Source organism: Equus asinus, chromosome 6, assembly GCF_041296235.1.
Source record: "Equus asinus isolate D_3611 breed Donkey chromosome 6, EquAss-T2T_v2, whole genome shotgun sequence".
In the NCBI taxonomy this organism is placed as follows: domain Eukaryota; kingdom Metazoa; phylum Chordata; class Mammalia; order Perissodactyla; family Equidae; genus Equus; species Equus asinus.
Genome location: NC_091795.1, coordinates 70,122,357 through 70,146,736, shown reverse-complemented (window position 1 = coordinate 70,146,736; position 24,380 = coordinate 70,122,357). Strand labels below are relative to the sequence as shown.

At 33.9% G+C, this 24,380-nt stretch overlaps 2 protein-coding genes across 6 annotated transcripts in view; one reads left to right on the top strand and one right to left on the bottom strand.

The window, feature by feature from the left end:
- Positions 1–10,935, top strand: part of ARHGEF33 (Rho guanine nucleotide exchange factor 33) — a 112,199-nt gene extending 101,264 nt beyond the window's left edge. Inside the window, exons 19-20 of one of the 4 annotated variants that reach the window (XR_011504088.1) lie at positions 6,346–6,520; positions 9,795–10,935. Coding sequence is in view for 3 of the 4 variants with exons in the window: in XM_070512220.1 (XP_070368321.1) it covers positions 9,795–9,876 (82 nt within the window). In the remaining variant the exon portion in view is untranslated. Of the gene's footprint in view, positions 1–6,345; positions 6,521–9,794 lie in introns of those variants that run through there. The other 3 variants (XM_070512220.1, XM_070512219.1, XM_070512227.1) reach the window with 3 other exon arrangements.
- SOS1 (SOS Ras/Rac guanine nucleotide exchange factor 1) overlaps positions 1–24,380 on the bottom strand; it is a 147,078-nt gene that overhangs the window by 22,669 nt on the left and 100,029 nt on the right. For both annotated transcript variants that reach the window (XM_044772279.2, XM_044772280.2), the window contains exons 9-15: positions 18,406–18,533; positions 16,958–17,613; positions 8,132–8,213; positions 7,380–7,502; positions 6,960–7,063; positions 5,608–5,830; positions 4,142–4,261 (exon numbers count right to left, since the gene is read on the bottom strand). In XM_044772279.2, coding sequence (XP_044628214.1) covers positions 4,142–4,261; positions 5,608–5,830; positions 6,960–7,063; positions 7,380–7,502; positions 8,132–8,213; positions 16,958–17,613; positions 18,406–18,533 — 1,436 coding nt within the window. The remainder of the gene's footprint in view (positions 1–4,141; positions 4,262–5,607; positions 5,831–6,959; positions 7,064–7,379; positions 7,503–8,131; positions 8,214–16,957; positions 17,614–18,405; positions 18,534–24,380) is intronic.

Here is a 24,380-nt window from a genome sequence, read left to right as displayed (position 1 = left end):
TGATCTGACACTAAGAAAACCACTGCAAAACTATCGAAATAAATTTGCCTTATTATCAAATTAAACATAACATATTTATGTGTTTAAAGCATTAGGTAGATCTCTACAAATATATCATATTCCAGCTAACTAGTTAGCTGGACATTTAAAAAGGTATAATACAAGTATAATTTATGTATGTCTTTTATTTAACTATTTCAGTTGATATTAAGTAGGTCTATAAACTGAGATCACCTGTAGAGCTTTTATAAAAACTAGGTAAGCCTGGGGTGATTTATCCATAGGTGACCCCCATTCTAATGCATACCCCTGGCCAAGAACCATTGTGACAAATGAACAAGAAGCTCTCATACTGAAAAGGCAGAAATTAGAACTTTCATACAGTGTTGGTGGGAATGCAAAATGATGTAGTCACTATGGAAAACAGTACAGAGGTTCCTCAAAAAACTGAAAATAGAACTAACATATGATCCAGCAATCCCACTTCTACATATTTATCAAAAAGTATTGAAATGAGGATCTCAAAGAGATATTAGCATTCCATTGTTCACTGCAGTGCTGTTTACAATAGCTAAGATGTGGAAACAACCTAAATGTCCATCTATGGATGAATAGGTAAAGAAAATGTGGTATATCTATTTAATGGAATATTATTCAGCCTTTAAAAAGAAGGAAATTCTGCAATATGTGACAACGTGGATGAACTTTGAGGACACTATGCTAAGTGAAATAAGCCAATCACAGATGGACAAATAATGATTCTACATATATGAGGTATCTAAAATAGTCAAGCTCATAGAAGCAACTAATAGAATGGTGTTTGCCAGGGGCTGGGCAGAGGGAAAAAGAAATGGGAAGCTGCTAATCAACATGTATAAAATTTCAGTTATGCAAGATGAATAACTTCTAGAGATCTGCTGTACAACATTATGCCTATAGATAACAATACTGTATTATACATTGAAAAAAATCTGTTAAGAGGGTAAATCTCATGTTAAGTGTTCATATCATAATTTAAAAAAAGAGAGAAAGGGAAAAGACAGGAAATAGCCTTCTTCTCAGTAATCTATTAAAAAATAGGACAGAAATGAAAGTAGCCTCTATGTCTTATCAGTTATGTTTCCTCTTTCAGACATAAGTTTTAATTATTATGATGGAAAAAGCCTTCTGCATAGTGAAGTATAATTATTTAACTAAATAATCCAGCAACGAGGAAGCAACATTTAGAGGGCAAATTCTAAAGTTTTACTTTTTAGAACCTAAGTGATAACATAAATAAAAGGAAGTCCTAATTTTAAATAACTTGGAATGCTTATTTCTCTTTAGGAATTGCTTTCAGGTCTTTATCCACATTCTAGCTCAGGTGCCAGTCATTCCCTATGTCACCGGTCTCTTGTTTTGATAATCCCAATATGATCTGTGGAAACCTCACATTACCCTTATAAAATATTAGTCAAGTAATCATATTGTATTTACTCAGAAAAAAATATGGCCAATACATAAAACTCCAATCTCTGGCCCCTACTATAAAATTGCATTGAGATTCTGGACTTCTGACATGACAGTGTAATGTCAGTCTGCTTACCCACTCCTCAGTGAAACTAGTGAAAATTTTATATCTATCTATCTATCGCCTATACAAATAGAGGCTATACCTCTAAGTTTGTATAATTACACTCTATGATGTTTGCACAAGGACGAAATCATACACACACATTTAAAGTCTCTGAAAATGGCTCTAAGGGCAAATAGCAAATGAAGAAACATCTAGTCGGGAAAATCTATAAAAATTCAGTCAGAGAGGCAAGAGTTTGTGGTATTTGAACCAAGACTTCTCCCTCCCTCCTTCCTCCCAGAGAACCTCTGAGGGGTGAAGTGGGTGGGTAGTCTACTCCAGACTGCTGCAGCCAAGAACACAGGGCTCCCTATCTATCCCCCGAGCTCCCAGCTGGAGGGCTTTCTTTCCTGGAGGAGAAGAACTTCAGCTGCCAGTTGCTGGGGTTAAGTCCTGGGTAAGTGCAGCTGAGAAATGGGGACTCCATTCTTTTGTCTAACTCCCATGTGGAACAGAGGCTCTACCTTCAATGTGGCGCATTGAGAATACTTGGAAGATAGCCCCTCCCTGGTTCCCGAGGCAGTGGTTCTATGCCAAGGGAAGCAAGCCAAGAGGACTTTGGCTGCACACATGGACACACAGACACAGACACACACACACATCCCCACCCACCCCCAACCAAGCACTCTCCAGAACAGTGAAGGTTGTGGTGAAAGGCAATTGGGAGATTCATGGATCTAATGAAGATACAGCCTAAACTGCTAGCAGACTAGTCTGCGGGAGAGAACCAGGGAATAAGACAGTTGGGAGGAGCCCTTCTAGAGTTAGAACAAATATCAGAGATCTCAGAAAGCATTCCTTCAAAGGAGTCATAATTTGATTGGATTAGTTTGTAAAGCAATTCATGCTGCCAGGAAATTGTTGAAAACAACAGAGCAATCAGCTGGCAATTAGTGGAGATTAAGAGCTGGGTGTGATGAAGAAAGGACTGAAAGAAAGTTCTACCTATACCACTGCCTCCTTAGGGTGACAGTGGGCGTACCCAAATCTGTACCTCCCAGAAGATGAACATCTCAGTTTAACATCTCAGTGAGGGGCAGCGGGATAGGTGTCACTAAAATAATCTAGCCAGTCACTAAACAAATAAACAAGCAATAACAATACCAAGCCCTGGGGGATCGGAAAGGCAGTACTCACAAATGGCTACAGTATAGTCACGTGCTGAATAATTACATTTTGGTCAACAACAGACTGCATATACCACTACAACGGTGGTCCCATAAGAACAGTACTGTATAGCCTATGTGTGTAGTAGGCCATGCCGTCTATGTTTGTGTAAGTACACTCTATGATGTTCGCACAATGACGAAATCGCCTAATGACTCATTTCTCAGAGCACATCCCCACTGTTAAGTGACAAATAGACTGTATTATCTAAAATGTCAAGTTTCCAACAGAAAGTTATGAGGCATGCAAAGAAACAGTTATGTATAACCCATACAGTGGGGAAAAAACAGGGAGAACAGTAACTGCCTCTGAGACAGACCAGATGTCAGATTTAACAGAAAAAAATTTCAAAGTACCCATTATGAATATGCTCACAGAACTACAGGAAAGCATGATTTAAAAAGAAAAGGAAGGTATGATGACAATATGCATCAAATAGAGTATCATAAAGACACAAATGACAAGAAGGAATCAAATGGAAACTCTGGAATTGAAAAGTACAATAATTAAAGTGAAAAATTTACTGGAGGGGCTCAATAGTAGATTTGAACTGGCAGAAGAAATAGTTCAGCTTGAAGATAAAGCTATCATTCAAAAATGAAGGCAAAAACAAATACTTCCCCAGATAAACAAAAACTGAGAGAATTTGTTGCTAGCAGACCTACAGTACAAGAAACACTTAAAGGAAGTTCTTCAGGCTGAAAGCAAGTGACCTCAGGTGGTAATATGAATCCATATAAAGAACACCAGTAAGGGTAATTATGTGATTATAAAAGACACCATAAATGCATACTTCTCATTTCTTCTCTTAACTGATTTTAAAAGCAATGTATAAAATAATGTGTATGTAATGTATTGTTGGGCTTATAACATATAGAAGTGTCTAATATGTGCAAAATATTGCCAGTAACTTCACGAAGGAGGTGGGTGAGAGCAAAGCTGTTAACGGGCTAAGAAAATGATGGCAAATGGTAATGCAACAGTTATAACAATGTATTTGTTAGATTTTCATCTTTAATTATATTAATATATATTACAATAATAGCACAAAAAGGGGGGACAGGGAATAGAGCTATACACGAGTAACATTTTTATATACCACTGGAATTAAGCTAGTATAAATCTGAAGCTGACCCTTTACCATGTAAGATGTATATAGTAAATCCTAAAGCAACCACTAAAAAATAATGAAAAAATCACTAATGAAGTTAAAATGCTACATTAGAAAAATATTCACTCACTGCAAAAGAAAGGAGGAATAGAGAAACAAAAAAAGATATGAGACAGAGAAACAGAATTGCAGTGAAATCCATAACATAGCTGACTGCTATGAAATGTAAGAATGTCAGTAATACTTACTTCTCAAACCACAAAGTGAGATTAGTGGTGTGCCGGATCATTTTCAGAAGATTAGGAGAATTAATTTCTTTGTCTTCTTTTGTCCACACACTTCCAACTAATTCTGATGGCTGTACAGCTCTAAAATCATCAAGACATAATTCTGCATGATATTTTTCCCCCTCTACTATATTGTTTTATTAAGTAAATAAGAGAAATAAAACTAAACTTCCATGTGAACTTTCCTCTTATACCAAAAGTTTATGAAAACAAGGTATAACAAAAAAATTATAATTATGCATCTTTTTCTATAGATTTAAAGATATTTTATGCATATACTTATTTACTTTTATCATTGCTTTATAGTAGCATTTTGCTTTGGGCAAGGTTGGAATTTCTCTAGCACTTATAAATATTATTTAACAACTAGCATGACAAAGTATTTTGGGCTAGTTCTTTTAAATAATGATATCTGTAATAATAGCCAGTCCAAATGAGGGTAATCATCATAATTCATAAATTTTTTTCCTCTAAAGGAGGGGGGAAGAAACCCTACCACAAAGAGTCTTAGAAAATAAATAAAACAGATTCTCTCCCCGCCTCCCGCTTTTTCTCCCCCAATCCCTCCAGTACATAGTTGCATATTTTTAGTTGTGGGTCCTTCTAGTTGTGGTGTATGGGACGCCGCCTCAGCATGGCCTGATGAGTGGTGCCACGTCCGTGCCCAGGATCCGAACGGGCGAAACCCTGGGCCGCCGAAGGCAGAGCGCGCAAACTTATCCACTCGGCCACGGGGTCGGCCCCCAATAAAACAGATTCTAACCCTGATTTTTGGGAATAGTATGATCTTTGTTGGAAGGAGATCTATAAATTTAGCTCCTTTTATTCATTTAGTTATTAAAAAATAGTTTGAGATTCTAAATAGTCCTCATTTAAAACTAGAAATAGACATTTTTTGAGAGAGTAGTTATATCAATATAGAAAAACCAAAAAAGGCTGTACCTGGCCATGATTTAAGTTCACAACTACAATAGCAGTAGCTAACAATTACTGAGCCCTTACTTTGTGCTGGACAATGTGCAAAGCACTGTATTAATATTGACTATTTTAAACCTCACAGCAGCCCCAGGAGTAGATACTATGATTAGCCCCATTGTACTCTTGAACAAACTAAGGGGCAGAGGGATAAAAGTTACACAAGAAGGTTAAAGTTGCCCGAGGATACCAAGCCAGCAATTGGTAAAGCCAGGATCTAAACCTAGCTTTACCAGCTAGGGGTGACTGCACACAAGGAGAGCTGTAAAACCAGACAGATCAAGGGGGATCAGGCAGCGAAAGAAGAGCCTTCTACCCATAAGGCCTTCTAGACACTTCATATACAATCTCATTTATGTCTTATTACAGTCTTGTAGGACAGAAAGCAGTATTTCATTAAAAAAATTTAGTCCTTTGAGATGATTTTTCAACTTGAATGTCAAATTACATACCGATACAGATCTGATTCAAGTAAAGTAAGTTGTCGAGCAATTTCTATTGGGTGTAAGGTGAGCAGGTCAAAAGTCTCTATGTGCCCAGGTCTGCTTATATGCCACTCAACTGTGGGAGGTGAACTCTGAAATGTAATATTATGACCTGGTCCATTGTCTCTTGCAATTTTTTTCCTTTGGATTATTTTAGTGATGGATTCGACCCATTTTTTCATTGCTTTACCTGAAATACATTTTAAATAACATTTAAATACTTTTTACTTAATATTTTATGTTTTAAAAATAGTTTAAAATCATACAAGTGATACCTGAATATATCTTTGCTATAAAAAGTTCAAATCATCAAAATAAAAAAATGGAAGTTCTCCTTTACTGTTTCCCTCTTCCCTATCCCAATCTCATTCTTCTTCGTATGGGTAACCACTGTTAACAGTTTGGTATATATTCTTCCACATCTTTTCTAAATAAAATTATAAGGTAATTTATTTGTAGAGATTGAACTTCTGTTCAAATTATTATTTTATTATCCTCCAAAGAAAGATGTATCTTACACAAATGAAATTTATAAGGATAGATGATACACATTCACTGTTAAACTAATTAACATTGCATTTTATAAACCAAACAGTGGCAGAGGAGTGATTCCTTTATTTTAGTGTGAGTTTTTAATGTGGCTTTGTTTTGTACTATGCATGAAAGTACTATTATTTAACCCTTTATTTTCTGATTCTCATTTAGAGTGTACAATGGAAACAGAAACAAGTTTGTCTAGGACATCCTTAGACCTATACAATCACAGAATCTTTAACTAGAAGGGAAACTTTGGAGATCATCAAGCCTAGCTCCTCATGTTACTGATGAGGGTACTGAAGTCTAAAGAATCAAAGTGATTTTGCCTAAAGTCATGTATCTGGTGAGTGGCAGTGTTCAGAATAGAACTCTTGTTTCTCGGCTCTCAGTTCAATATGCTTTGCTGCCTCTCTGACATATGCAGTATTCACCTAATTGTGGCCCAGTCAACCCTGATCAGTGCTGTTATAATGGTACAACAGTTCCTAATTGTCCTCTGGTACGCATACTTTCAGATAAGTGTAAAGACGACATAAGTTGGGATTTTTCTATCCAATTCCAAAAAGTAAGTTGATTTATTAAATGAAAATACATTGGGTCAACAGGGTGATTATTGAGCAATTTGTAGGTCAGAATGTTTGATGAAAATTTTTAACTTTTCCAAATGGTTATGCTGGCACTATAACACCTCTTAACAACACTGAGCAGTAATGACATCATTTGATAGTCACCATATTGGTACTTTTATTACATATAAAACTAGGCACTTAAAAAAACCATACCTCTTACTGTTCCAATAAATTCTTCCATTCGCTGCAAAAGATCTGCATCTCTTTCAAAATCATAGAAGTGGTGTTCTACCCAGTGCCGACATACATTTAATACTCTATGGCATTAACACAGAAGAATAATTGAATTACATGGGAACTCGGACATAAACGTTTATCACAATGAATGGTATAAATGACAACAGAGTAACTCTTACCAAATTAAATAATTGTATAAGTGGCTTACCACTTTCAAAACTCTATGTTAATTAAGACTTATACAATAATTTCTACAATTGCTCTTACAATTGCTCTTAACTTCACTCATTTTACTTGTTACCTCCTCCTTGCTTGGGAAAGATCCTTATTTGCTTAAACTCTGAAAAAGAAGTTCAGTAAAGACTTATTTACTTCAGTTATTTATTTAATGCTCACCGCAGTTGTACAGGCTGTATATACTCTTTTCTAAACCTTTTTAGTTCTGCACTCAAGGGTTGATCTCCATTCTCTATAGCTATGCGATCAGCTTCTGTTGGCTCAGGCTCTGGAATTTCAAACCTAACATAAAACAGAACAAACTGATAAAAATACTAATTATATCGAATTATACAAAAACTATAAACCCTTTTACTAGCCAGCATAATCAAGAGAGCACTCTAAAAAATTACTAAGGATAGATACATCAGTGAGAACAAGTGCCTTTCATTTTGGCTTGTATAATCACCCTAAATCAACTAACATACTACTTTTTAAGGGTAATGCTTGAAAAGTTGACTGCTCTTTGTTTGGGTGGCTGAACCACTTTTCTTGATTACGGTATTTGTTCATTGACAAGCTCCATTTTCCTCAATGTGTGGCATATTTGAAAAAAATCCATTCAGAACTTCTAAATCATCAAAATTTGAATTTCCAAAGCCTAAATTACATATTTTATATAGTTCTTCAACTTAAATAATTTTATAAATTTGAAATTTCACATACTGAGTTTCCATCTATTTTTGTGTTTAAATAATCAAAGCTAACATATTATTATAAAATAAATGGTCATCTAAGAGAGATTTTATCTCTTAAAAAAGTACTTACGGAACTAAAATTTAAAGTTCATTTAACACTTTTCCAACATATAAGATCTTAGCTCAATCTATTAAAAAAGAAATAAAGAATTTAAACATTTTAAGTTGACAGACCTTTCTATTATAAGACTCAGTAGTTCTTGAGGTTTACAAAAGGATCTGTATGTTGTAAGAAATGTCCGAACAAAATTGGGATCTGAGAAAACAAAGGAAAAATACTTTATTAAAATTTTTGAGTCAGAATGACTAAAACTATTAGTTACATTTCAAAAGAGATCAAATAGTCAATTTTAAAAGTCCCAAAATGTTCTGACCACATAGAGTGCTTTAGAAATTGTAATGAATTGCTAGCTTTAGTGCTTCCTAAATCAGTGGCTTCCTAAAATATTGATACTAAAATTTTACATTAACTTATTTCTTGACCTCTGCACACTCTGGCTAGCTGATCTTAAACTCATCATTGGCCACAGGAATTCGAAGGGAAGAAAGACAAAGGCAGAGCATGGAAGCAAGCTCCCACCTGCATCTTGGAGCACCACCAGTTGTTTATCTCCTTCACAAAGAGAAAGGCCACAGGAATAACTTGTTACTTTTCTCGACATCCAGACTAGTTTATCTAGGATCAATTATCTAGATTCCTTTAAAATCATGTTAACAGAACGTACAACTAGAAATTAGATCTCATAATCTTGTAGATCAAGTTAAATACAGTTTCTAAATTATTTCATTTGCTGGAGGTCTTGATTAAAACTGCTGAAAGATGCTTACAAATACCTATAAGTTATTAAAACTATTAAATGTGTGAGAATATGTTGATTTGGTTCTATTCACAACTTTCAATTCTTTTTACTTCAAGTAGTCACAATAAGGGGTCTATCATAAGAGCAGGAGTCTCCAACCCTTTCCATGAAAGGATCTACTTTCATTCGCATCTCCATGAAGTACAACAGGAGGCTGCCAGAGTGTGGTCATTTCCCCAGGCCTGCCCGACTCCTGTCTCTCCTTGACAGTATTTTCCCAAGTTGTGGAGAAAGGCTGCTGTCATCAGCACAAGACTTGGGTTGTCATCTTCTGCATAAAAAGGCAAAGAGACATCACGATGGGGCAAAAAAGTCACTTACTTCTATAACTCAGATTTCATTAAGGTCCACATTTAGTTCTAAGAGTCTTTAAAAAGAAGGAAGGGATAGTTCATTAACTTGAGTTTTTTAATGGAAGTATCCTTTTCCTACTTTACATTATGGACTGGTAAGCTCTAATTTAATGATAAATTCATTGAGAGTAGCAACTACCTTTATTTTTGTTAGGCTGCACACTGTGGATCCTTTATAAGAAGTACAATGTACTGCATTAGCATAGGATTTAGCAAGAGTCAGAATTCATTTGTTTGGACAATTTCTATTTAGGTTGATTCTGTCTGATTAAAACCACCCTAAATTTAGCCTTAAAATAATTTTAATATATTAACTGTTTCCTCTAAAAAGCAAATTCATGGATTTATCATAAAATAAAAATCTTATTTCCAATCTATTGGTATATGTGGTCATCAAGATAATGAATTGAATTAAATATCAGACAACCTTGAGTTTAAGATAATAATACTTTTTTAAGTTAAAGAAAATTTTACATAATAAAAATATATTGGTTTTAAATGCCCCTCTTTTCCCTTTAGCTTTATACCTTCTGAGGCTAGAGTGGGTTACTGATAAAAGTAATTTAAATACATACAATCCTTTAGTAATTTCCTCTCTGTTGGTATTTTATTGTTTGTCTTCAGTTACAGAGTTCCTCAAACGTTAAAGACTAATGTCTCATCCAGAAGAAAAGATTTTAAAACAGAAGGCTGTACAAGATTTTAAAACAGAGATTTATATCGGTTTCATCACAATCCTCCCTTTCAAGAATCTTCTTCCTGTTCTACAAATCTATTTGTAAGGTGAGGCAACTCAAAACACCATATGTTTAGGAAGCAAAAGCAGTGGCCATTGCAGAGATGCTGAGCTGTCACTGTTGGAGAGCCCAGACCCTTAGGACAAGAGTGTTCCAAGTATCCCTGTGCTGTGTTCCAAATTTAGGGTGACCTCTCCCTTTTTTAAAAGAAAGTTTATTTCAGTCTAAAATCAATATCCAGATCTACTTCTTCTCAAATGCCACCTATGTCAGCCTAAAAAGTTGTGGGATACCAAAGGTACCTTTAAATTGAAAAATGACAAAAGCAAGTTCTAAGTGAATTGAAGTATGTTTTAAGAAAACTGACTATTTTTAAAGGCAAACTATTTTAAAAAGCTCTTTTCATCTTAAACCACAACTTCTGGCCATTTCAGTACTTCAGGAACTGATGACAACACTGGGAAAGTCATGATGTGCCTCACTGCCCCATCAGTCAAAAAGGGCTCACATCAATTCCTGGTGCCTGGTATCTAACACTCTCAAAGAGCATCCACGTCATTTGTTCCCTATGATTTCTGTGGAGTAGGGCCAATGATGTTTTTCTCTTTCCACGTACGAGAGAAGTAACTAAGACTTATCTAAGGTCACACAGTAGAATGGCAGAGATTGAACCAGAATCTAGATTGTGTGATTCCTGATTTGGTGTTTTTTTCTACGGTATCACATAACCTCCCTGGATCAAAGGATCCCTTAAGGTTTCCACAGCTGTGAGATCTAAATATAAAGAATGAATCCCTGAGTTATATAATCACTATAGAATTTTACGTAAATGATTAATTCAGAATGTAGCTGCAAATTGTTAGTCTTGGTTAAAGGCACTAGAAAAATTAGCTGTCTAATTGTGATTCTGTAATTCTTGTTAAGCCTTCTTCTAGATGTTAGGAAGTAGCACCCTGTACCTTCCTGTACACTGTATTCAGAAGAGGAGTTTCTGAAGCTGGCGGTGAAATAAACACTCCCACAATCATAACTGTTGTACTAAATTCGAAAGTGACTCAAATTTAAGTTGTTTTTAGCTTGATTAGAAATAAGAGCAGTCTTGCCAAAAAGAAAAAACCAGCAGAAGCTAAAAATAAACCAAGGAGTTTGGCAAAGTTTAAGTACTTTAAAAAAATATCTTAAAGGTTGCATATATTCCCAAGCTTGTATTAATGTAGGCTCTATTTTCAGTCTAAAGCAGTGGAAAATTGCTAATGAATGAAAAGCTTATATTGAGAGGACATAAAATATATTTGAAATTTTACACACACAGAGTACATATTCCAGAAGCCATTTTTATTTCTATTGATTTCCCCATTCTAGTGATTATAAATATACCATGTCACTAACCACTGGAGACCTTTATCTTATTGATGATGCACATGACTAAGATAATTTGATATTTTTAAAATATCAAAACAATTTCAAAAGAAAACAAAGTATTACTTACATGTATCAGGCAATGATAAAAGCTAAGTTTTATATTGCCTCTGTTGGTTGTGGAGCAGTAGTTATCTACCTGTATTATAAACCGTTTCAGAGACAGATGGAAGGCAAGGCATAAAAATATAAAAGCCAGGGTGGTTTGATTTTAAAACATAAGTACAAACAAATATTTGTGGAGAAAATGAAAATCGACTATTTCAATATTCTCCTCTGTTTATCGCTTGTTGTAGATGTAATTCTACAAACCTCTTTCTCAAACATAGCTCCTAAAGGATTTCAATATGAACGACGACAAAAATTCCCTCTGCGGTTTTTCTTCATCATTTTAGGCAACATTCTCTTCTACTTGTCTCTCAGATCCCTGTGCTAAGATTTCCACCGTGTTCACCAGCTGCTCTGTTTCCCTCTCTCTATGTAAATACCTGGCAATCCTACTATCAAGTCCTTGCTTGTTCGCCCAGGTTATTTCAAACATGAGCTGTAGTTACTATTTTCCACTGGGCTTCTAGCTGCCTGTCTCCCTCACTCTAACACTATTCTTGACAATATTTTGTTGCACAATTTTTTGAAATCTTAGGAATTCAGAATATACTTACATTAATGTTCAGAATACAGCATATTAGATTTGATGTGATAAATTCAACCATTTTTTCTTATGTAACTATTGTGATTGACACTTGATATTTTATTTGGCAAGGTCAATGAAATTTATGAAATATTTATTACATAGAGTTATTTATGTAAAGAATACCCCTCCCCCAACCACCATAGTGAAACACTGTTAATCAGGATGTCTGTTCATGTGATAATGCTCCCTTTAATACAGCCATTCAAAAAGCTACAAGAAACAATAAGTTCCTCAACAAGGATTTATAAACAATCACTCTTGAATTCCTTAAAAAAGGAAACAGACGCTATGCTGACGCACAAACACTTAAAAAAAATCAGAGTTTAAAAATAGAACAACACTGCCCTATAGATCAAAAATTGTTCAAAAGATTTTTAAAAGGTTAAAACACCAAACTGAGTTTATAACGGACACAAATTCAAAAGAAATCTAATGCAGGTTTTTGAGGATTTTCTAAATGAGGGCATAAAATAGCAGTAAATTCCTTAAGGAAAATTATCAACTGGCTTAAGTCTTTTCAATACCATTTTCTATAAAAGAGAAGTTCACCATGCATGGCAAACACCTTTTTTCCACACTTCAAAATGAAAAGCTTTTATTTCCATATAATGTCAGTTCTGAATTATTATCTTTACCTCAAGGCCACCTCATTTCTCGAAAATAGACTATCAAACAAGATATAGCATCACCAAACATTTCTTTATCCACGTTGTTTTAAGTCTCAATAATTCATTTGTACTTTATTTCCTACAACTGTAACCGAAGTGAAATTCCTACTGTCATCTCTTCTTTATGCACATTGCTTTGTGCTTTCTTACTGGAGGTAAAGAAAGTCTCTTCATGTCCTTGCCAGCCTCAGAATGATCCCTCTAATTAGATAGTTTTCCTGACAGCATTTGGAATTAATTCCAAAGTTCTGATGCAGTTATTAGCGAATTACTATATGTCCAAAAACACTGGATCTGAGAGACAAGCTATAAATTAGATCCCACATAAGACCCTCTTGTAATCTCTTAAGCAACAGTTAAGTACTGTCTAATTCACCTAAATTTAATTTTTTCTCCCAGAAAGCTCCTTTTACAACCACCAATAGACTGATGACTGGGTTTTGTTAAAAACTAAAATTATGATGTATAATATCTAACTATATACCAAAATCTATGCATTAAAATGGAAGTTTATCTAGAGTCAGAATTTATTACCTGTTTCACTAAGAAAAAGAATTATTTCTCTATAATAATATATAGATAATATATATCTTCATAGTAGACCTGTTTTTGCCCAGAAATGAACAAGCCATTTATGTTACTAGCAATTCAAACCAAGCAAGTAATTCTATTTTTATTATTCAATAAACAAAACAAAAAATTACATTATATTCTAATAATGAAAAAAATTCACATTTTATGAGTCAGTATAACATGGTGGAAAGTATACTCTTTATTAAGAGTCAAGAAACTTAATTTCTAGGCCTCATTCTGCAATTAACTGATGTGACTTCTGGCAAATCACATAATCTTCAGGGGACTTGGTTTTTTTGTCTATAAAGTGGGGGATTGGTCATCTCATCTAACACCAGAGATCTATAGCTCTGTTTCATATATTATTGTTAAAAAACTGAGGGATCAAATTGGTTTAAGCCACAGTGAAGTCTGAATTAACTAAGGTTAAACCAGTTTTTCATGACTATGTCTGACCAACCTATAATCTAAAAAAAAAATCTGTAAATAATGCTTATTAGTTATTAAATTTTCTCATCTATTATAGCCAATGTCTTTTATTATAATTCTATACAATAAAAATATGCCAGTTAAATTTCAGCTTTTGTTTCAGCGTAAGCCACAACTTGCACTGTATGTTCTCCAGTAAAAATACCTACTAACCAAATCAAAAAAACCCAAAAGGGCAGACCAATAGTTCTTAAAACAAAGGATAACTTGACCTGTTATCATTGTAGTGAGAACTCAGTCTATTTGCACTGGAAGAGACCTTAAAAAATAACTGCTTTCATGTTTTACAAGTTCATAGATGGTCTATTAAAACACATTCTATATTGCCAGTAATACGTTCAGTGACAGAACTTACAGAAGTGCCCAAATAAGCTAATAATTAATACTAATTTGTGTGTACTGTAAATCATAACTCATGAAAGCTGCTTATGGATTCCAGTTACAACAGTAATATATTTATGACATAAGTTAAAATATTCAATTAAGCTTCAAAAGGAGATAGAAAAGAAAAATGTCAAAAAACTTAGCCAAAACACTCCTAAAACACTGGCATTTTATTCCTCAAGAAATTAATGAAAGGCATTTTTTAAAAACTTTAAGTTTTTTTAAAAAGTAAAACAATCCTGTCAATTTAAATTAAATATACTTAACTTTGCAAAGTTCTATAAATACAAAAATTTAAGTGTATTATATTAACTAGAAATAAAACCATTTAAAAATATTATTCTATTTAAAAGCTAAAAATTAATATAAATGAGAGCAACTATCAAAAGTAACTAATAAAACACCAGGACAAAAGTCCTAAGCCCACAGATTTGGCTAATATTGTGTACATTGAGGAGAGAAAACTGTCAAGACTACAGAGAAACTATCAGCTATGCTTGTTCAAGTTTTCTTTGTTTTAAAAGTATCCTCAATCAATCAGTCAAGTTTCCCAGAAAATAAATATTTAATTGTAGTTCTGCAACTGCTTATTAATAATCATAACTTAGTTTTGTGAAATACAGCAAGTAGTTTAAAGAAAATTTTTACCATTAACAATAGAGTTTTATAGAAACAATTACATTAAACATTTTGGAACTTGAGAATGTTTTCCCACTCAAATATCACTGACTTGTGATAGTAAACACTAGTAAGTGGTCTCCAGCACTTGCCACTCACATTGCTCGACAGGAAAAAAAAATACTAAAACTTCTGCCTTACAAACATAGATAAAAATAAAAGGATTAATTTTATTCTAAACAGTCTAGGAACTTAAAATAAAATGGTGAACAAAAAATGTCTTAAGAAGTAGCAAAGAAGTAAGTATTTTACAACCACAAATTTAATAAAACATTTTTGTAGTTGAATTCTAAATCTTAAACAGAATACAGAAGTTGATGAAGATCCAACTAAATAGGTAGGTCATATTAATTACTGAAAATTGTACCTCTCAAAATGGTTTTAGATGTAAAAAAGATGACAGAATAATCTATGTCTTTTTCCTGTAAAATCCTAGGCAGCTTATTTAAATTTCTTGTGCTTTGATGTATTTTTCTATTTTGGGGTCAGTAAAATGAATACAGTGATTGCAGAAGTTTCTAGGTGAAAAATCAATAGTAAAATTGGAATCTCAGACTAATTGCCTTTCACTGTATTCGCACGTTTCAGCTACTACCTGCTACTGCCAAATGGTATGTACTTAGACAGTCCAAACTGCTTTTAAAATTAGCCTATGGAAACCACGATTGTTTTGCTATGAAAAAGGCTAGCAAAAGAACTACCAATTAGAGGCCAAATAAAAACTAAAAAGAAAACAAAACACTGTCATCCCAGACACATGTGGAGATAATGAAAGAGCTTATACTTTGATATCAAGATAAAAATATTCTAACTTAATTTTACTTTTTTGCAAGGTGGCCCTAATAGTTTCCAGGCCATCAGTAGTTCTGAATGGACATTTAATAAATTGAACAGATGAACATTATCAAATGTATTCATCTTTAGCCCAGTAGATTAGTTAATGGATATCTTTAAAAGTTTAATTTAACTGGTGCCAGAACAGTTTCCAGAGAGAACTGAGAACCCATTTATAGGACTTTAAAAATTGAAGAAAAATTCTAGAAATAAGAATATATTTAAGCAAGAAGTATGGGATGGATGTTAACTTTCACATTTCACATTTAAGAATAGCATTTACGATATAAGATTTTATATGTCTTTGTAATAAAAACATTCTTTGAAAATAAGTTTACATTTATATTTACAAAGAACCTTCACATATAGTATTTTATTTCTTCTTTCCAACAACATTCTAAGGCAGCTGAGGTGATGTTCATTTTTGAGATGAAAACTAAGGTTCTGAGACTTAAGGAACTGATTGAATGAAGGTGTAAGTCCAAATTCAGTGCTCCTTCCACTCTACCATACTCTACAGTATTTTACAACTATGAAACTTGCTCCTATATAGGGAAGTTGAAGGCTGAAGAACACTGGATTATCATTTGTTACCTTATTAGAAGAAATAAAATTACTTAAAAAAATGAATCATCATATTTGTTCCTCACCTCTAAAACATTATATTTGATTCAGCCTATATAGCAATCTTCTGAGATGATCTGGACATGTTTGTCTCTAAAAATTGCCCTGCTAAAGTGAAACTGTTTTCTTAAATAACATCAGTTGTAAAAAAAAAAAAAATTGAAAACTTAAATGACTTCCAGGGTTGCTAAATTTAATAAGTTTTAGGAATGGAAATTAAGAAAAAGCAATGCTGTGTGTCTTTGTACTACCAGCATAATTTTGGTGATGGATGAATATTAAAATTTTTACTGATTTTATAATCTCAATAATGGAAAGAGAAGAAAGAAAAAAGAGGTAAAGGTATAAAAAGGTTTTTAGACTCTAATGATGATGATTTACCACTACTTTTAGTCTTGTTTCTGCCACTTTCTAACTGGGTAAATTTAGCCAATTGACTTTATTTTCTCATTTATAACTCTGGTTGTAAAGTTAAAAATTATATATATGTGAGTGTAGTATAAAAAGTATGAAATTTCAAAGAAATATAAAGTGGTGGTATTTTTAGTCAAAGGAAAATGAACTCTGATAATGCAGAGGTCTTTTGTTGTTAGTTTGCTTTCTATTTTAGGCACCATGACCTATACAGAGAAGAAAATCAGCTTGAAGCAGGAAAATAAAAGTCACAGGCAACTTCTTATTTCTTACCTGCATACATGTGGTATGTGAGCCTCTCTATAAGTTTAATAACAGTTCCTGCTTTGATAATTGGAATTCCAGCCTTGGGCTGCATGTTTTCTTCAAATATAATATTCTCTTCAGAGTCGGGCTCTGCAAATCTATAAACATCAGCACTAGGGAGCCTCATCTGCTCCTCCTTCTCCTCCTGTAGCATTGTCACATCAAGCATCCTTTCCAGTGTACTCCGGTACTGTAAAGATATCAATGCTGCCATCCAATTGTTTTTCTCTTCAGCTGACTTGGCAGAAAATATAACACTATTTTCATCTTTTAAAATTATTTCAAAAGCATGCTTGTACTCACTGGTGTCATCTTTGTCATTAATTTGTACCTTTCTCATAAAAAACTTTTCTTTAAGACGATATTCTGCGTTGCTAGCACCAGGAAGTCTTGGTTGCCCATGATTCGATTTACAGCAAATCATTAAGCCATCAAAGAGAAATATGTGTCTCTCATGTTTGGCTCCTACACGTGTAAGAGTTCCTTCCATTATAAACTCATTGCAACACTGTCCAATGTCTTTTCCCTCCCATCCATCAATATTCTTCTGAATCTCGTTCATTTTCTTGATTGCTAGTTGTTTCCCCTTCATTTGCTGACTATAAAACCGACATGCAGATTCACTGGGATAAAGGAAAAAACATTATCAGTACACAGATGACAGAGAATCTAGAACTCATGTAAATAAAGTGCAGCATAAAAGTATACTTTAAAAAGGTAGCACTGAGAACAGGTTTTCACTAATTCTCCAAATATATTAGTGTTACAAAACTGCACAATTTTGGAAACTAAAGCAACACAGTAGAGACATTTTTTTTAGTGCTCTAAAAGAATATGACAACTGACAAAATTCTAACCTGTAAATTCAATTCAGAACGATTATTTCTACCTTGGCTACTCAACATTTAGAATGACAAATATTAAAAAGTAGCCCAATATATGAAAAAGTAATTTAAGAGATTTTAAAAAATTATTTAAAAATGCTTAAGTGGACAAGACCCAAAGCTAAAAGAATATGCACATATTATAATTAGGAAACTGGAAGCAATATTATCTGAATTAGTGCCTCAAATTATATAATCCCTAAAATAAAGGACATTATTAATTTTACTTTGACAGAGTGATGATGTTGACATAAATCTACCTAATACATTTTGCTGTCTCTCTCCTTTAGCTTACCAGTTAACTCTCAGAAGCTCTTGTCTGGGAGTGTGCAAGGAAAATGCACAAATATGAAAGGTTTTTCAAACAATAACAAATTCTCTTGGCTTTGATGTCACTTCCTCTGAAAGACCAAGCTTGTCACTAAAACTATTTTCTTCATTGTTTACTCGAGGAGGAAACTGGGATCTCTGCGTTTATACCACAATATTCAGGGTGAAAAGGAGGATTATAAAAAAAGTGAAAATATTCACCTCAGTCTTCGTTTTGCAAGACTTTTAGAACATATTTTTTCCATACCACTCTGAACATTAAGCAAAGCTGTTATTGCTTGTTTCAAACATTCCTTGTCTTCTTGATCTTCACTCTTTTCTTCTAACTGCTGCAAAGTCAAAATGACAAATATGAACCAGTAGAACAGTTTTGGACAAAAACCAAAAAAAGCCCATTTTATTTAAAGATAAAGATAACTGATTCAACTCTTTCTACCAGAAAAATTTTTTTAAACGTGTCATAAAATATATTATTCTTTTTAAAAGTCCTTTTCTTCTTTATGTATTATTATCCATATTAACCTGCAACCAAGTTTTCCACATTAAAAAAAAAAAAAAAGAGTAGAAGCAGTGTTAAAAGACGTCGCACCTTGTGACAGGCAGTAATGTGTAGTATCTCGGATGTATATTACTGAAAAGAAGTGAGGAGCATAAATTATCTTTTTAACTATCATAATGCAGTACAGCTGTAGGCACATAGATGAGATATTTTGAAGTGAGGAATTTGGTCTGATTCTGACATTATTGTTGTAGGCAACGGGATGATAAGGAAGATAAATATATAGAGAAGGATGTGCTATAGTGAAGAGGAACTTGAAGACATAAAATCTAGGATCAAATTTGACTTTCCTTCTGTGTGACCCCGGGGCAAATTACTTAACTTTTCAGTCTCACTTTTCCCATGTGTCAAATGAGGCTTATAAAAAGCCTGCCCTTCCAACTTTATGGGGCGATTATTAAAAATCAAAGCACTTTGTAAATGATAATGTACAATGTAAGTGTAAGTTGCTTTCTTTGTAGTTCTACTACAGAATTAACATTAGCATCATGAACAAACTTGTCAGTATTCACGTTAAGATTTTGAGTAAAACTAGGGAAATATATATATTAATGAACCTCAAGCACATTTTCTATTAGTGGCAAATATACTATGTATGCCAGACAGAAAGTCTGTACTTAAGGAGTATTGTATCATCAATAACTACTAATTATCAATACAGTAAGGTGGCTACAATTCAAGCAAGCAAATAACTGAGGTATGAGTGACAGTAAGTGACAATAATTCAGTAACCTCCTAAATCTGTTTCTGGCTACCAAAAAGGAAAAGCTAAGAAATAACATTTTGTCAATAGAGCTTTCATGCAACATTTAAGAACACTTACTCTCTACCATAAAGGAAAAGACTTGAGAAGTAAAACCATAAAATAGTCAAAGTAATTTATAAAGGTTTACTTTTTAAAGAGCTTCATTAGTCATTAGTACTTTAAGCATTTTATGTTCTCGAGAGGTATGCCTGAAAGATCAACACATTCCTTTCTGCTTCAACTGATAAAGATTAGTTACACACACACACACACACATACACACACACACACGTGTGTACTGATGACCTGTGAAAAGTAAACATATTTTTTACTCAATGCCCCAAACCATTTTTATAAAAATAATTTATTTAAAATATCTTAATGCTCAAATATTCCAGAATAAATACTATATTGTAATGTCTACTTAGTGCTCCGCTTTTATTATCCAAATTTCTTATATCCATTATTCAAAACTCACCATAGTTTCCACTAGTACACATAATCTGTACTTTTTAGAAAAATATTCAGTCTTAATTGTATTAAGTAAAACAAAAATCTATTCAAGATAATTTCCAACATAAAAAGGGTAAAAAAATAGTTTCCAAAGAATAAGAGACCTTAAAATATATATGTTTAAAAAAAAAAAAAAAAGTTGGGCAGGCCCAGTGACACAGCAGTTAAGTTTGCGCACTCTGCTTCAGCAGCCTGGGGTTCGCTGGTTTGGATCCTGGGTGTGGACCTACTCACCGCTTACCAAGCCATGCTGTGGCAGACATCCCACATATAAAATGGAGGAAGATGGGCACAGATGTTAGCTCAGGGCCAGACTCCCTCAGCAAAAAGAAAAAGGAGGATTGGTGGCAGATGTTAGCTCAGGGCTAATCTTCCTCAAAGTATAAACCCTCAAATACCTTTTACTCATAGTATTGCTCTTCAATATGGCCAGCTAGATTAAAGAAAGTCAACGGCCAAGTGTTCATAAAGAAACATACTAGGTTTTTACTTAATGGATACTACTGGTAGGCTAAAGGCCGAACTCTGGGTACTCTCAAAGTACCTTTCCTCTCTATCATTCTAAACTACTTACCTCTCAGAAGGCAGAATTTTTGGAGACAAATAAAATGTTACCATTAACCTTATCAAGTTCAGGCTTCAAAAGCAGCAGACAATCTAATATTGAAAGCAACACTCAATAAGAAAGGGCAAAATTCTACATGGTGTAATGAAAGCACCACTAAAGAGTGAACTATTTCATTGAGTTATTTAAGAATTTTTTTTCTTTGAGGAAGATTAGTCCTGAGCTAACTACTGCCAATCCTCCTCTTTTTTGCTGAGGAAGCCTGGCCCTGAGCTAACATCTGTGCCCATCTTCCTCCACTTTATATGTGGGACACCTACCACAGCACAGCTTTTTGCCAAGCGGTGCCATGTCTGCACCCGGGATCTGCCAAAGCAGAAGGTGTGCACTAAACTGCTGTGCCACGGGGCCAGGGCCCGAGTTGTTTAAGAATTTAATCACTCAATATTCAAGTGAATACAATACAAGGCAACTTTTTAGTGTTAAAGAGTTGGCACTAACAGGTAGCAGAATATTATTGAATCCTTCATATTCTATCTTTTGATTTTTTATATTATTAATTCAGGCAAACATACCTAAAGTCATACAAAACACACAGTTCTAACAACATAAATAAAAAGAACTATGAAAGTAACAAATCTGTGTAGACGTGTTTGATTTTTCTGTTCTAAAAATGTTTCAAGTTTCCGGGTAATTTATGATTTAACTATAGCATTTCACATACAGAATATACGAGTATCTCAAAAATATTTTTAATATATTTTAAAACCACAAACCCAAACTCTATTTCAAAATCCATAAAACTTTACTGATGAAATAATTTTAAAATCTAATTTTTACTTTCATAGCATTAAGCATCTAACATTAATTTCACTGTAATAAATGACATTTCTTATATAAGCATTCTCTGCTTCTTTTACTTAACATAGCTGATTGAAACTGGGCATTGGTGCAGAATAATTCAATCTAACCACTATCAAAGGGGTGGCTTATTGTTGCTACAGAAACAAAGCAGTGACGATTAGTATGTAAACAAGACTCCACAAAGCAGCATCCTCTTACTATCAAACTGATACTCAATGCAGTACCATGCTCCTCAGGGATGCCTATTTAATAACATTGTACAACAGCAACAATTTAATTTTACAAATGCAGTTCATTTAAATAGTTAAAATAATTATCCAGTTCTGAGATGATATATTGCTGTATAGAGATTGATTTTAAACTTATCCAGAGACTCATATTCTACAGCACAATGAAAACTCATCTGGTCTATAGAGATGATAAAATTTATATTTTCTAAAGAAAGGAGCCACTTTTACCAGTGATTACTTCTTTTTTGTCCTTTAGAAATAAGTAGAAGGGGCAGTAGTCAATATGGTGTATTGCATGTCCAAAGGAGACTCTGGGAGAGAAACGGGGTTAAATTTAAGGAGCTGTGAACTGGAAAAGGATATTTACGATGGTATTCAGGAAAGGAATAACTCAAGATTGGTTTATAAATAAAGTTGTGTACCCAATGCATTTTGTATGAGTTCAACTTATTCACAAACATTTAATGGCTTCCCTTTGTTTTTAAAAAAAAAACTTGAATTCATGTTTTTATTTCTAGAAATTAATTTTCTCCAACATGAACTTATATAAAAAAAGAACTGCCATTTACTTGATAGTAGAGGCAGGCAGGACCAGAATGCGAGACTCCTGACTCTCAGGCAGTGACTTTTTCAATATGCTACCCAAAGAACCGAAATGACTTCGAAATACCTATTTAGAAAATATTCACCAAATAAAACCTATTCCATTCAAATAGGTAAGTTGCAACACACAGGGATAATAGAATATACGATCAAGAAATATACATTATAATTGCCTAAGATTTGGGACATAAAAATATTTATCTTTATCTTAAATATTATGTACATATAAAGAGCTCATCACAAAATGTGAGAACAAGAGCAAAGGTGGGGATCATGTTTCAACTTTGGAATGGTTACTTATGTGCTGTTTGATGAGACACTAAAGCAGATTACACCATGGAAAATACATGGTCAAAGAAGAAATTTACGGGCCAGCCCGGTGGCGCAGCGGTTAAGTTCACACATTCCGCTTCTCGGCACCCCAGGGTTCGCCGGGCTTGGATCCTGGGTGTGGACATGGCACTGCTTGCCATGCCATGCTGTGGTAGGTGTCCCACATATAAAAAGTAGAGGAAGATGGGCACGGATGTTAGCTCAGGGCCAGGCTTCCTTAGCAAAAAAGAGGAGGACTGGAAGTAGTTAGCTCAGGGCTAATCTTCCTCAAAAAAAAAAAGAAATTTAATTTTGTAGTCCTCTTAACAAATGTATGGAATATTATCCAAATTATTCCAGAAACCAACTGCTCCTGACTCTTTGCTGTGTCATAAAATATTCCATTAAAGGCTGAACACAAGAAAGGCAATGAAACGACAAAGGCAATGACACTCAAATTAACTATTCTTTCATGGTAGCTGCACAACTAAAAGTTATGAGTGAAGATGATGGAATTCTTAACTAAAATGAGGCTTAGATATTGTCTGCAGACTCCTCATACTCCTCCTACTCATACTACTTGTTAACTCAGGAAGTAAATTTCATAACCAGTTCCGTCCTTTCTCCCACAAAAGTTATTTTTTGAGTTAAAGTGATTTTACATATGCAGATAATTCTCTTACAGTACACAAAATTTCAACCAGTAAGTGATGTTAGTGATATTAACAAAATTTGACCTTCTTTTACTTAACCAATCTAAACTCTCATTTTCCCCTAAGATAAGCAAGCAGATGATCATTACCAAGGTTGTATATATTACATGGAATAAGTAGTATAAATTTATAGTATAATTAGTATAATTCTTCTATAATTGTAATTTAAATAAAACAATATCTTTATTAAATTAGCCAATGGTTGAAAATACAAAAATAAAATCTTAAAATATAAATTGTAACATGACTTATAATTCACTATTAGGAAATAAAAGCAAAATTCTCAAGGCTTTTTGAGGAAAGTCACAAATTTTGAGATAATTAAGTGGTCTTTTGTATACTTTTAGAAACTATTTATAATATTAATAGTAGCTGAGTGAAAAAAAAAACTCAAAAGGGCAGATCTACAGAGGAAGTCAGCCAAGTCTCAATCAGAATTAATTTTTAATAAATATTTAACCACCCCTTATTTATAAGCAATGAAAACATGATGGTGAACATGTCAAATCTGGTCCGAGCTGTTAGAGCTTAGAGTATAAGAGAAGATAAATGAATGACAAAGTACTATGATGGGGAAAATATAGGGCACTCCAGAAATACACAGCAAGAGCCTTTGACGTAATAAAGGGAGAGAGAATGACAGAGAAAGATAGCTTCCAGAAGGAAATGACTACAAGACCTGAAGGATAAGAATGGATTAACCATGGGGAAACAGAGGTACAACACAGAAGTACAATACTGAAGTACAACACTGTACAGGCAGAAGAAAAAGCATGTGTGACTTAGAGACTTTTAGGACCAGGATTGAGGAAAACTGGCTGAAGGGTAGAGCCTGATGGGTGGGAAGGATGGAGAGTGGGGAGAAGTGATGAATCAAGATGTTGGAGAAATAAATAGGGACCAAGTCATGACTGTAAGCCTTCTTAGGAACTTGAACATTAACCTGGAGCAATGGGGTTTTAGGCTAGTGACTAACATGATCAAATTTACATTTTAGAAAGATAGCTTTGGTTTGGTTATCCTGTCAAGAGCAGACTGGTGGGGAAGGGGAGATAGAAAAGGCAAAACTAAA